Raw genomic sequence first — 12,225 nt, forward strand, 5'->3', positions numbered from 1 at the left:
CGGAAACACGTGATCCGGAGGGTCGCTCTCGCGAGAGTCGTCGCGCGCTGGCTCTCGGCTCCGCCCACTTCCGGTCTCCCCCCGTAGCACGGCCCGCGGCTCCGGCGATCAGGCGGTAGCGGCCCGACGGCTCCCAGCGCGGCGCTCCCGCCCCGGCCCTCGGGCCCCCCAGCGCCCGCCGAGGTGAGAAGCGGCTGCTCGGTCCCTCTCGGTCCTTTCTTGCCGCTCCGCGGCCTCCCACTGCCCCCTGGGAGGCAGCCCGCGCTCGGGCCTTGGCCTGGGCCTAGGCCTGCGTGCCGGCCCGGTCTCCCCGTACGGCGCAGGCGGGACAGCGCGGCCGGGCCTCGGAGGGAGAAGGGATTGCCCTTGCTTTTAGCCTGCCGGCAGCGGGCCGGCGCAGGCTGACATCTCTTCAGTAGTTCTCATTGCAGGTTAAGACGCTGCTCGCCCGGTGTTGTTGTGTTGTGCGTGTGCTGAGCTGTGTGTTTCCCGCAGATGTCGGAAGACCTCGCCAAGCAGTTAGCCAGCTACAAGGCCCAGCTCCAGCAGGTCGAGGCGGCCTTGTCTGGGAACGCCGACAATGAGGACTTGCTAAAGCTGAAGAAGGACTTACAGGTGAGGGGGTGGGAGCAGCCCGTGGGTATTTGGCATTTTTTTTTCACCTTTCCTAGATGTCTGCGTGGCAACTGAAATACTGGCTTGGTAGGTTTATTACTTTCTTTTCTCATAAATTGTTGGAATTGTGGTAGGGTTGATTTAGGGGGGAACGAAAATTACGTACTGGTTAAAGGATGTCATCACTTCCTGTTACTTTTGCCATGCTGAAGCCTAATGGGTGGGCTTAATGGTATTCCATTCTTCCTGTTCTTGAGTTGTCAAACCCTTGATCTAAGATTTGTGTATTTGTCACGAGCATTTGCAATGATATAAACTTTAGAGGGTACTTCTGTATTCCTCTGTAATCCTCCATTGTGTTCAGGCTTATATAAGAAAGGAAGACAGATATGTCCTTGATTTGCCACCTGCAGTTTCTTTAAATGTGTGAGCATACCGCGTTGTAAAAAGCTAGAACCATTTCTGTCCCTCGGGTACTGTCAAGTGGCAGGAAGACCACCAGCTAATTTTAAGTTGATAAGCGGTCTTTTAGATTCTCATGTATGTAAAGATACATTGGCATGTAAGAAAACAGCAGTACTGTTCAAATCTCACGTGAGGGTGCAAGATGCTGCCTCTTTTCTGTTGCGAATTGCTTTAACGCTATGAAATTTTAAGATATGTATAAACTAGCCAGTACAAAATTTTGTAACCGCTATTCTGTATAGAAAAGCAGCAATAAAAACAGTGCATCAACCAAGATACGAGTAGCACCTCAAGTCAGTGGTCTTTAGCATTCCTCTTCAATTATAAAAGCTTGGTGCCCACTGGGCACTTAATAGATCATCTTAATGTCCTTTGTTGTACACTGTTAAAAGCATGTGTATATTTTTATATTTTTAAAATGCACAGCAAAACCCATATGGGATGATATTTCCGATACCAACACGACCTCGGCTTTGATATGCAGAGATCATTGATGTGAAAGGACAACTTGCAAACTTTTTTATAAAAGCTTTCTGCACAGAATGGGGAAGATGTTTACACTTTCGTCCCCAAAAGGTTTGCTATTCATATGTTCCACCTTGCAAATGACATAGACAGTGTTTTGCAGACTTAATATGTCAACCAAACAATTGTAAAAATGGGTTCGATGAGTTGTGTCCTGACTGCGTAGCTTTCCTTTTGTTCAAAAAGACTGTTACTGTGAAGCTGAAACATCCTTCTATATTTAAATAGAGATGCACTACTGCATTTTGTATGTTGAGCTTATTCCTGAGTAACAGGATTAAAATAAATATCACAAGAAATTTTTATAAATGCTTAGCTCTTCGCCTTTTGTTTCACTGAAGCCCTTCTTTGGACATTGTCCATATGGCGAAGCGATGAACTTCGCATTTTGCATGAAGAAGAATTGATGACAGCTGTCATCTTCTGTACTTGGAGACGACAGCAGCAGGTGTTGCAGTCTAGAATATAAAGTTCTGCCTGAGTTTTCAGAGAGCGGTTGGTGAGGAAAAATCCTGACCAACTCTCACGGGAATTCCCTGCAGGTCACGCTTCTGTGCCACAGGGACGTGGCAGCCAGCGCCGCTGTTCAGCTCAGTGGGCTGTACTAAGCTGCTGTGGTAGTCTCTCTCGATCAAAAACTGTCACTGAATAAGCTATTCCCTTAAAGACTGCTATAGAACTATCTCATGAGTTGCAGTAACATTAATGTTTCTATCCTGTGTGCTTAGCACTGCATTGGTGGCTGTCATGTGAAGATTTTTACCAAAAGGTCGCTATTTCTTGCTTGATGTTTAAATGACGTCATCACATTGGAAGAATTCTAAGTAGACTAGTTCTCAGCTACTCACATTTTGAGTTCTGTTCTTGCCACATTTGTTGGTGGCTTATTACAAGTCAACGCTTCTGTGTCACAGTGGTAGCGTGCATAGCTGAAATGCTGGTACCTGATTTACATGTATTTGACATGCTGAGATGGCACCCATTTCAAACCACACCTCTTGATTTTCAGAATATAGCTAGCTGTATGTTGATGGATAGTTTGGGATTTCTCACCTGGAAGGAACAATTGTGCTGACACTGTATTTTCTGAAGAGCTCTCTCAAACTAGGTAACTTCAGAGTCTGTTCTGGCTCAGCTATAATGTTACAGAAGATAGAGATGAAAGTAAATAGAAGCAATTGTCAGCATGTCTTTGTGGTTATGGTTGCTACCCATTGTGATTACTGTTACACTTAGAAACAAGCTGGCCCTTAAAGAACAGAGCTTCTGTTAGAAAGGTGTTGATAAATTAAGACACTAACAACTGCAGCAAACAAACAGGACATTCATTCTGGTGGTATAGGTTATTGGATAAAAGTGCATGTAAGGGTATGTTGCATTAACTTGCTATTTGGGAACTGCTTATGATCCTTTCCGCTCTTGAGGAATGAAGAATAGCTTCTTCACCACCTTTTCCTGAGCTAGTCTTTTTAAGTCCACAGCTGAAGTGAGCTGTGAGGAAAGTTGAGGCTCCACTGACCCTCAGATGATGTCTGTAGTGTCCTTTAACTGATAGCTTTCCTGTTAGTTGGAAGAGTGTCAATGTTACATGCTGTGATACTCTTAAAATGTGAAGAATTGTTTGTGACTGCAGAGTTCCCTTGCCTTACACAGAAAGTTCAAATGTTCTTTTAGATGCTGGCTCTTAAGTGTTTTTTAATTCTAGTCAAAATCAGTGGTCTTGATGTTGGGCAATAAGAATATAATATGGGCAGGAAGTTGTGGGGAGAGGGTGGGCTGCACGCTCCTGTCTGAATGAATAATGTTTAAATGAAGTGGAGAAATTTGTTAAGCACATGAACTAAAGCCAGCCAACCAAAAACTTGCTGGATTAGTAAGGGAAGGCCTGACCTGAAATCTCGAGGCTCTTGAATTTGGAGAAAAAGGAACACCTAAAATGACTTTAAAGAAATCTATTTCTTTAATGTGCATCAGAATGCTTTTTAGAAAAGAGAGGGCTTTACTGAATGGCAATCTTAGAAAGCACTCTTCCACAATGGCTTTGAGTGCAGCAGTTCAGCCAATCCACCTATTTTTGAATAAACTGAAAAGTGTTGAATTATTAGACTTGCTGCAATTATAGCTGTGTATGTTATAGATTACTATATAGAGAACAGTCAGCTAGTCCCAGTGTGGAAGGGATGGAAGTAACTGCAGGCTAGACAAAACAGAAGAGTTATGTACTCTCACTTTTTGTCGCCTTCAGAGCACTGTCCTGCTGCTCTCTTGCTCTGCCACTTGTTCTGTGCTTTTTGGTCAATAACCAAAGTGACAAGCAGCCATGTGTACACAAGGTCACACCACTGATTTTTTTTTTCTAAATTTCTTTCTCTTGAGGCTGTCAAGCTGTGTCTTTATGCCTATGGATAAACAATTCCTCTAGAAAGAAATTCTATAAAAATAATAGGTGACTTTTTAAAGTTTCATGGAAGGCATAGGGATCTTTACTGAGATACAGTGAGGTCCATACATCTTTTATCTATGTATGCCATGAGTGAATTTTAAAAATATGCATGGCGACGGGATTTGAAAAATGATTCTTTGTGTTATTTTTGTCTTTTATAGGAAGTCATCGAACTAACCAAAGATCTCCTTTCAACACAACCTTCAGAAACTCTCGCAAGTTCTGACAGTTCTGCTTCTGCTCTTCCCAGTCACTCCTGGAAGGTTGGGGACAGGTGTATGGCAATATGGAGTGAAGATGGACAGTAAGTGTAGAAAACTTCTCTAACAGTTACATGAAATAGTTCCATGGTAAGAGACTTTCATTCAGCTTGAACTACCCCTAGGACAACTAATAAGCAAAAAGAAATTGGGAAAGAACTACAAAATTAGCTTTCATGGTACCTCCTTTAATAAAGGTCAGTACTGTAGATAAAAAGCAAAGAGCCATGGGGTCATTTTCTAGAAACGCCCTGTTTGTTACTATCCTTACAAAAGCAGAGTAGCATTGGTTAATGACCATTTATTAATATAATAAATGGCAGACTTTCATGAATTGATTTTATGGCAGTGTTTCATAAAGGTTTCAGGCTTTACGATTCATAACATCATATTCATCTATTTGTAATTGATCACTATCAAGAAAAAATGCTTGCTGTATCTCAATTTGTGTGAACAACTGGCAATTAGTTTTTAATTGAAAATGTTATTTTTTTGGCTATGAAATAACTGACTGTGTAAAGGAGCTGTAGAATTAATGAACTCTTTGGATTTAGTCTCCTCTACATGAGCGTTTGAAGTTCTGGGAACCAAACCAGTTTATTCTGACTTCCTAATTTCTGAAACTTTGTAAGTTCTGGAGGATAAGTATTTTGAATCCCTGAGGTTTTCTCAACTCTTCTTCATATGGAAGAAAATGGGACCAAATCTTTGTTGTCGTGAGCTACCATGTTCCAAAACTTCTCACTAAATTCCCTGAAAGTTGTATTCTTTGAATACTGTATTTTGTTGGGGATTTTTCCTGTCCCGTGACCTGCCAGAATTAGAAACAAAATCAAGATTTCTGATTAGATTGCCCAAGCATTAATCATTAGTCTTGATAACTGATGAGACCATTGCTTCTTGATGCTTAAGGTCAAATACAACAGAACCTAGTCTTTGTGTTTGTGTCCTTTTGGCCTTAAGAACAATCTCTTGGTTTGATTTGCGTTGTCCCTCAAAATGAAGGCTGATATTTGCAAATTTTTTTTTACTTAATGCCATTAGCTGGCTGACAGTGTAGATGTTGATGGGCCGAGTATTAAACCTTTACTCACATGCTTACAGCCATGATATCTTTACAGGTGTTATGAAGCTGAGATTGAAGAAATAGATGAGGAGAATGGAACAGCTGCAGTCACTTTTGCTGGATATGGGAATGCTGAAGTTACACCGCTGTTCAACCTCAAGCCTGTGGAAGAGGGAAGAAAAGCAAAAGAGGACAGTGGCAACAAACCCATGTCCAAGTAAGTAATATACAGACCTAAGTCTGAAAACTACTTTGCTTCCCCTCTCCCCCCAGCTATGATAATTGGCTGATGTAGAATCTTAGCATTGTTTTCACTGATATATTCACGTATTTGTTAAAAAGAATCATAAATCAGTGTCGCATACAGTGTTTAGCAGATTGCTGTGGCTGGCACTGTATGTTATGTACAGCAGTAAGATACCACAAGACTTTGTTTTACTCAGATTATTCTGTCTCAGGATACCAAATATGTGTGTGGGTAGACTAACAGCTCACATCCACTGGGCTCCCAGTGTGTCACCTGGCTCACAACTCTTATCACTGCAAAGCTCCTGCCTCTGTCTCTCTGTTGATCCCATCACTGGGAAGATGTGCTTTACTCAGTAGCCTACTGTGCCTAACAAAGAAAAGTATTAAAGGTATTTTTCAGATTTGAAAGCCTTTGGGAAGGAAAAAAAGGGCAGTACAGTTTCAGAATTTGAACCCTAAGGGGTCTTTCTGACGGACATTGTTTTGGCATAGATTTATACTTGAACTTCCTTATCTTCAGTGAAATAACTAGTGCTCCTTTCCTTCCACCCCTGCCCAGTCCTGGTTAGTATGAGTGCTTTAGTCCTTCTGAAAAGTTTGGACTTTTCACTCAAATAAGCTAGTTAAATTTTCCAAACAGTAGATGCTTCTGAAATGCGGAAGTGCCAGTAGATATATTTACAGTTTTGGAAATAAACTGCCTGTAATCTCATGGGTTGCTGCATTTGAGATGGTCTTAATCAAGTGGTCATTATTATTATGCCCTAAATACGTAAAGGAGCATTGTAACACTTCAGCATGGAGAGGATTTTTTCCCCCTAGAATTTGAAATCATTACAAGCTTTTGTTGTTTTTTTTACTTAAGAAAAACTATTGTGCATATGCCCCTATCTTAGAGGAGTTTTAGTTTCTTACAGGATACTCCATAAAGACAGAGACAAAACCATAAAGCATCTCTTTCCCTTTCTTCCAGAAAAGAAATGATAGCTCAGCAACGGGAGTATAAAAAGAAGAAAGCTTTGAAAAAAGCTCAGAGAATTAAAGAACTTGAACAGGAACGGGAGGACCAGAAAGTCAAATGGCAACAGTTCAACAACAGAGCATACTCTAAAAACAAAAAAGGCCAGGTTTGTTTGCTTTTTGTCTACATGTGAATAGTTAAAGATCATAGAATTCTATGCAGTAACTTGGGAGGAGGGAAGAAGGTGTTTTTAAAGGTAGTTTGATCACCTGTGACTTTTTTCAAATGAGCAGCTGGGTATTTTGCACTTTCACGGCCTCGTCTTGCACTGGATGATTTTGGGGTGTTCTTATGAGACTGAGCTTGCACTTACCTTGGAGAACTGGCTTCACTATTAGTTGTGATGCAGCATTTGTTGGAGTTAAGATCTTGAGGCCTGTCTAAACCAATAAAGTCCTCTTATATTTATGATGCAACACATGTGGCAGGAAGTAATTGCTGTGGACTAGTAAGCACATTGCAGAAAAGTTAGCAAGGACATCTTAAAGCTTTGCATAAATTCATACCATGGCTTGACCAAGAGCTGCTGGCCACTGTGCTAAAACTGAACTCTCCCTTGTGAGCACTTCCTCATAAGGTGATCTCTGAATTGTATTCATTATTGGCTTGACCTGAGGCTGCAAGAGCAAAGATCACGTCCAGCGTATGCCAGCACGGCCCTATCTCTTCTGCTAGTAACGTCAGAGGTGAGCTAGCCTCTGGAAAGCCTGCTCGCCTGTAGCATAGGAAGTTGAGGATTTTAAAATGCTTCAAGTAGTAATGTTTGCCCATTTCTAAAAGCCAATCAGTCATTATTCATAAGTGGTACTTTGTTTCATTTGCAGGTAAAGCGGAGTATTTTTGCTTCCCCAGAGAGTGTAACCGGCAAAGTTGGAGTTGGAACATGTGGAATTGCAGACAAACCTATGACACAGTATCAAGATACCTCTAAATATAACGTCAGGCATTTGATGCCTCAGTAGCAGGGGAAAAAAGGTCGAACTTCATCTCTGCAGGGCTTTTCACTTATCTTTTTATCATTATATTTTTCTAAAAGTAAATTATTTGTCGGCACATAGCAAGTAGTCCATTTTGTCACCATCACTTTGGCTTCAGCTGATATGAGCCTTAAATTTCCAACTATTGATTTGACTCCCCTCATCATCTTTTTTTTGGTAGTTGCATTAAAATACATTCTGCGGGTAAATACTTTCATGAACTGCTGCTAAGAGCAGTAGTTACCTGGAAGTTTGATCTCTAGAATCTTCCATTTGTACGGATACTGAAGTTTTCTTTTCTTTTCCTTAAGAAAAGTGGTGGTATAAAAATGGCACCTTTAAGCCTCCCTCATTTCTGTAGTCACAGTGCTGTCTGGTCTCAGTGACAAGCTCAGTGTTACAGAGCTGCTGCGGCGCTGGGAGAAAGATTCCATCGTAGCTTGAAGTCATGTGGAATTGCAAGGGAGGTTCTAAATTACTCCCTTACGAGTCCACTGCAGATAGATTTGTACAGCTGTGAATGAGGGCAGAACAGGGCTGATGTGATCTTTATTACTAAGTATGATTCATGTGCTAGAAACAATAAATCTGACTTCCATTCCAGTCTAAATTTCCTGTGCTAAAAGTTAAGTAGAGGAGATCTTTTTTTTTCTTTAATAACTCATCAAATTTGAACAGGAAGTTATTGAACTGTAACCAGAACAACATAGGAAGAGACTCCAGTTCCAAAGATCGGAACTGTACTTAAAGCAGTGCCCCCTTGCCCCAGGGATTAGAGGTGGGAGAACTCTAGCTGGTTATGCTTTGGAAATGTCATCACCTCCCCTCTTGTAGTTTTCAAACTTAGAGTTTCGATGGTATGGTCACAGACCTTGAACAGACAGAACATCTCGTGTCTGGGCTGCCTCCATCCAGTAAAGTAGTACTGAAGCATAGCAGGTATGAATGCCTAGATCCCACTTAGTTGTGAGTGAGTGAAGGTTAGTCTCAAGTTTCTGTCCGTAAATAACCGACTGGCCCTAGTGTTCATTGTAACTTCAGCTGTATTACAGTGCTGCTGAGCCCCTTCAGTTCTATTCAGGAAACCACGTGTAAAAGCTCTTGCTTTTTTTGTATTTTATGTGATTTGCCTTTCTTCTGTTATTTGTCTCCCACTTACGGTAGTGGTGCCATCTCTGAATCCGTATTGTGTTTAAAGAACTTAATGGGTAGCCCTGTATACAATGTAGATATTATTTTTGTAAAATCTAGGGCTGAGTTAATGGACAAGAGTACATCAGCTGTTTCCCCCATTAAATGATTAAAGGGTGCACCTTGTTCATTAACCCTGACCGTTATTTCCCTGTATATTATGTTAATGTAGCTCATTTTGTAATTTGTTACCTAGATCAGGTCACGTCAGCAATTGTTGATGCACTGATTGGTGGAGATGTCCATCAGTTACCTGAGTCACAACTCAAGCTAAACTCTACAACTGGTAGTTTAGAATCCATGCATAGAAAGAAGTTTTCCCTATAATGGGAGAAGGTGATTTTTATGAATACAAAGTGTGTTAATTTCAGTTTTGTATGTTTAACTTTTATTAAATAAAGTGTTTAAAATCTGCTGGATATATTTGTCAAAGTGAACATATGTATGTGTGGCTTGGGCACAGTAAATGATCAGGATAGAGATAAGTATAGAATCTGCTGATGCTACAAAAGAGAGATGGAAAAAATGGGTGTAGAGAACATGATACTCTAAAGTGAATCAAAATTATGTCACTAGCAATGCAAAATCAAATAGATTCTAATTCCTCATCTTTGCTGCTAGCCAGGGTAGGTGTAAACTTTCTTCTGCTTAGCAAAACTCTCCTAGCTTATTTACACTAAAATAATCTGAGGGAAGACCCCACTGCTTTTTGGGGAGGGAGTTTGTACTGCACCTGCACCCTAAAGACCACGTCTCAGCTACGCCATCAGTAATAGTTCTGCAACGCTTGCACCTCCTCGAGGAAGGTCACCTGTTGTCTTTCACAGATGGCTGTGATAGAGGTTCTGTGTCACTTTCACAAGACAGAAGGAACACTACAAAAAAAAAGCACTAAAACAGAACTTAGAGTTAAGGGAAAGTGTATATGCCTTTGTTTTCTTTAAAAAAAACTTTGGAGAAAGAGATGTAGACCATATGCTATGTACGTTGGTTTGCTCATCTTTTAACATATTAAGTGTAATAACAGATGGTCTATCACAGGACTGTTAGCTAGTTCTGTAGAGAAGTTACAAGTCACCAGAACACAATGGTATGTGAGCCTCCCTTTTAACAGCCCAGCCTAAGTTACAAGTAGCTGGTTTTATGGGCTTGCTTCCTACTGATCCTTTCCCCTAAAAAATTAGGGAGACTCAAATACAGTTGTTTTGGCTTGATGTAGGAAAAAACTCCTCTCTTACGCTCTTATCTGCCTAGTGAACTTAGCTGCAATTCTGTTGGGCACTGCAAAGAACTGCTGCTGAAATAAACCTTTGATAAAAGCTGTTTTCCTGTAAATGCCTTGCCTAGAACAGCTTGTGACAGTTCTATCACTGGCTGGAGTGGCCTGAGCTATGGAAGAGAGAGTAGCTTTAAGACCACTTGGTTAAACAAATAACATCAAAACAAGAGCTAAGACTGCTATCTTGGCCACAGCCGTTCCTTGGAGCGTTTGGTTCCGTGCCTATTTCCTCATTCTGCAGCACTGAGTTACTTCTCATGTAGTCTGGCTTCCAAAAACAGTAATCATTAAGCAGTGCAAAAAAAAGTTCCTTACTCTGCAAAAGCTGAAGTGGTTTTTGACTCCCAGCCTCTCAGCAAGCAGAATAAGCGCCTACCCCTGTGCTACCCACCCATAAAGCAGACAGTACTTCAACGGTACTGAAAGGAAGAAGGAAAAGTTTCTGTTCAGCGTAAAAGAAAAAGTGCCGAAATGCTAAGGTAGACTGTTGTTTCACTTATTTCTGGAGCTGTTTGACCTCCAAGCTGTTTGTAAATACAAAGAAGGAATTTGAACTTAAGCAATTACAATTCAACACGGGAGAAGTTTAGAAGGCAAAAAGATGGTAAGTTTCTACACTTCCTCTACTAGCCTGAGTTGGCATATTGGCAGTATTTTGTAAAACAGCCACCGCTGTGTGTCTTTTGCAATAGTTACGCTAAGAATGGGATTACTGAAAACGTTCTGGGTCAGGCCCAAGGAAAGTACCACTACTGTGCAGGTGGTGGTGCTCTTTGCATTGCACTACTCGTCCAATCTTAATCTGATCTTCAAAAAGCTTCATTTAAACGACACTGCAAAATAGGGAGAGATGTTTGCATCGTAGGTATGGTAAACATCCATGCCATAGAGCCAAGCCAACTGTACTGACTTTAGAGGTTCTGACATTTCAGTGAAGGCAGCTACACAAAACCACTATTTCCTGTTGTAAAGGAATCATCTTTCTGAGCTGAACTCACCTGGCTATGATTCCTTGGTCCATACAGAAGTGCAAAGCTTTCCCATGATGAATGCTGACGGAAAATGCCTGGAAATGTCTTGCTCTCACATAGATTGAAAGATGATACTACTTCCCAGAGAGAAATTCTCAGTGAGGAATCAGGTGATGCAGGCTTATGTTTTTAACAGACCTATTGAACATTCATAAGGCAATACAGTTCTGTACAGCTGACCACTACTCCAGAAGAGCAGAGAGTATTTCCCTATCAAACTTTCCAGGAGGAGATCCAAAGCAATTCACTGCTTTGAAAAGGGGATAAATTGAAAGAATTCCCTAACCTTAGCAACACTAAGCACAAACTAGATCACTGGCAGCCCAAGTCAAGGAATGAACTACGTGCAAGTTCTGACTAGCAGCCAAGCTTAAAACCACCATAAAGTGATTTACGTTCATTTGATGACTTACGCGTTTTTGCTGTACGCTCCTCAATATCCAAATTATTCATTGCAGAAATGCAGCCCTGCTGCAACATACACAAACTCAATGGGACATTACGGAAGGGGCAAATTGCCCACAGCTGACAGCACACAAGAGGAGTGCCATTCTGGCTCACTACTGTTTCCTTCAGTAGGAATCATGGGGGATGAACAGACGAATGCCTCACCTGTCTTATCCCAAACTACCCCTGTAATTATCACCTCGTGGAGAAGGCACGTGAGAGCTATGGCTAGCTGGAAGGAAATAGGAAATGCCAGTGTCCTCCAGACCCATACATACAACAGTCAGATCCGTATGATGAAACATCCCAGAGAATCTGAATGCTGAAAAATCCCAACCTGGGAGCATCCCTGGAGGTGGGATTAGCACTATTACTTGTGCTCAGACCTATTTACTCATCATTCCTCTCTCATTTCTTAGCTTGGTTAACACCACACCTCCAGCATGCGAACATACCTCATGGCTTCACAAGCACTGGCCAGGACTGTTCTTCACTCAAAAACGTGCTGAAGCCACTGCCCTGCCTCCACCAGCTGAAGACTGACGTAAATCCTGTGCAGTGCTTTGTTTCCTCTGAGTAAATGCCATATTAAAATGAAGCTTCCCTGCATGAGCACAGCACAGCAGACTATAATCCACATTTTATGGATGAAGACA

General features: G+C 41.5%; 1 protein-coding gene across 2 annotated transcripts; it reads left to right on the plus strand.

Annotated features, from left to right (window-relative positions):
• SMNDC1 (survival motor neuron domain containing 1) lies at positions 42–9,231 on the plus strand. 2 transcript variants are annotated; one of them, XM_021397975.1, is made up of 6 exons: positions 42–183; positions 496–615; positions 4,210–4,352; positions 5,430–5,591; positions 6,597–6,750; positions 7,469–9,231. In XM_021397975.1, exons 2-6 carry the CDS (start codon positions 496–498, stop codon positions 7,604–7,606), a joined length of 717 nt encoding a protein of 238 aa, XP_021253650.1. In that variant the 5' UTR covers positions 42–183; the 3' UTR covers positions 7,607–9,231. The 2 variants fall into 2 exon arrangements, with proteins under 2 accessions (XP_021253650.1, XP_021253652.1); XM_021397977.1 differs by having other exon boundaries at positions 64–183; positions 420–615.

This window comes from Numida meleagris, chromosome 5 (genome assembly GCF_002078875.1).
Source record: "Numida meleagris isolate 19003 breed g44 Domestic line chromosome 5, NumMel1.0, whole genome shotgun sequence".
Lineage (NCBI taxonomy): Eukaryota > Metazoa > Chordata > Aves > Galliformes > Numididae > Numida > Numida meleagris.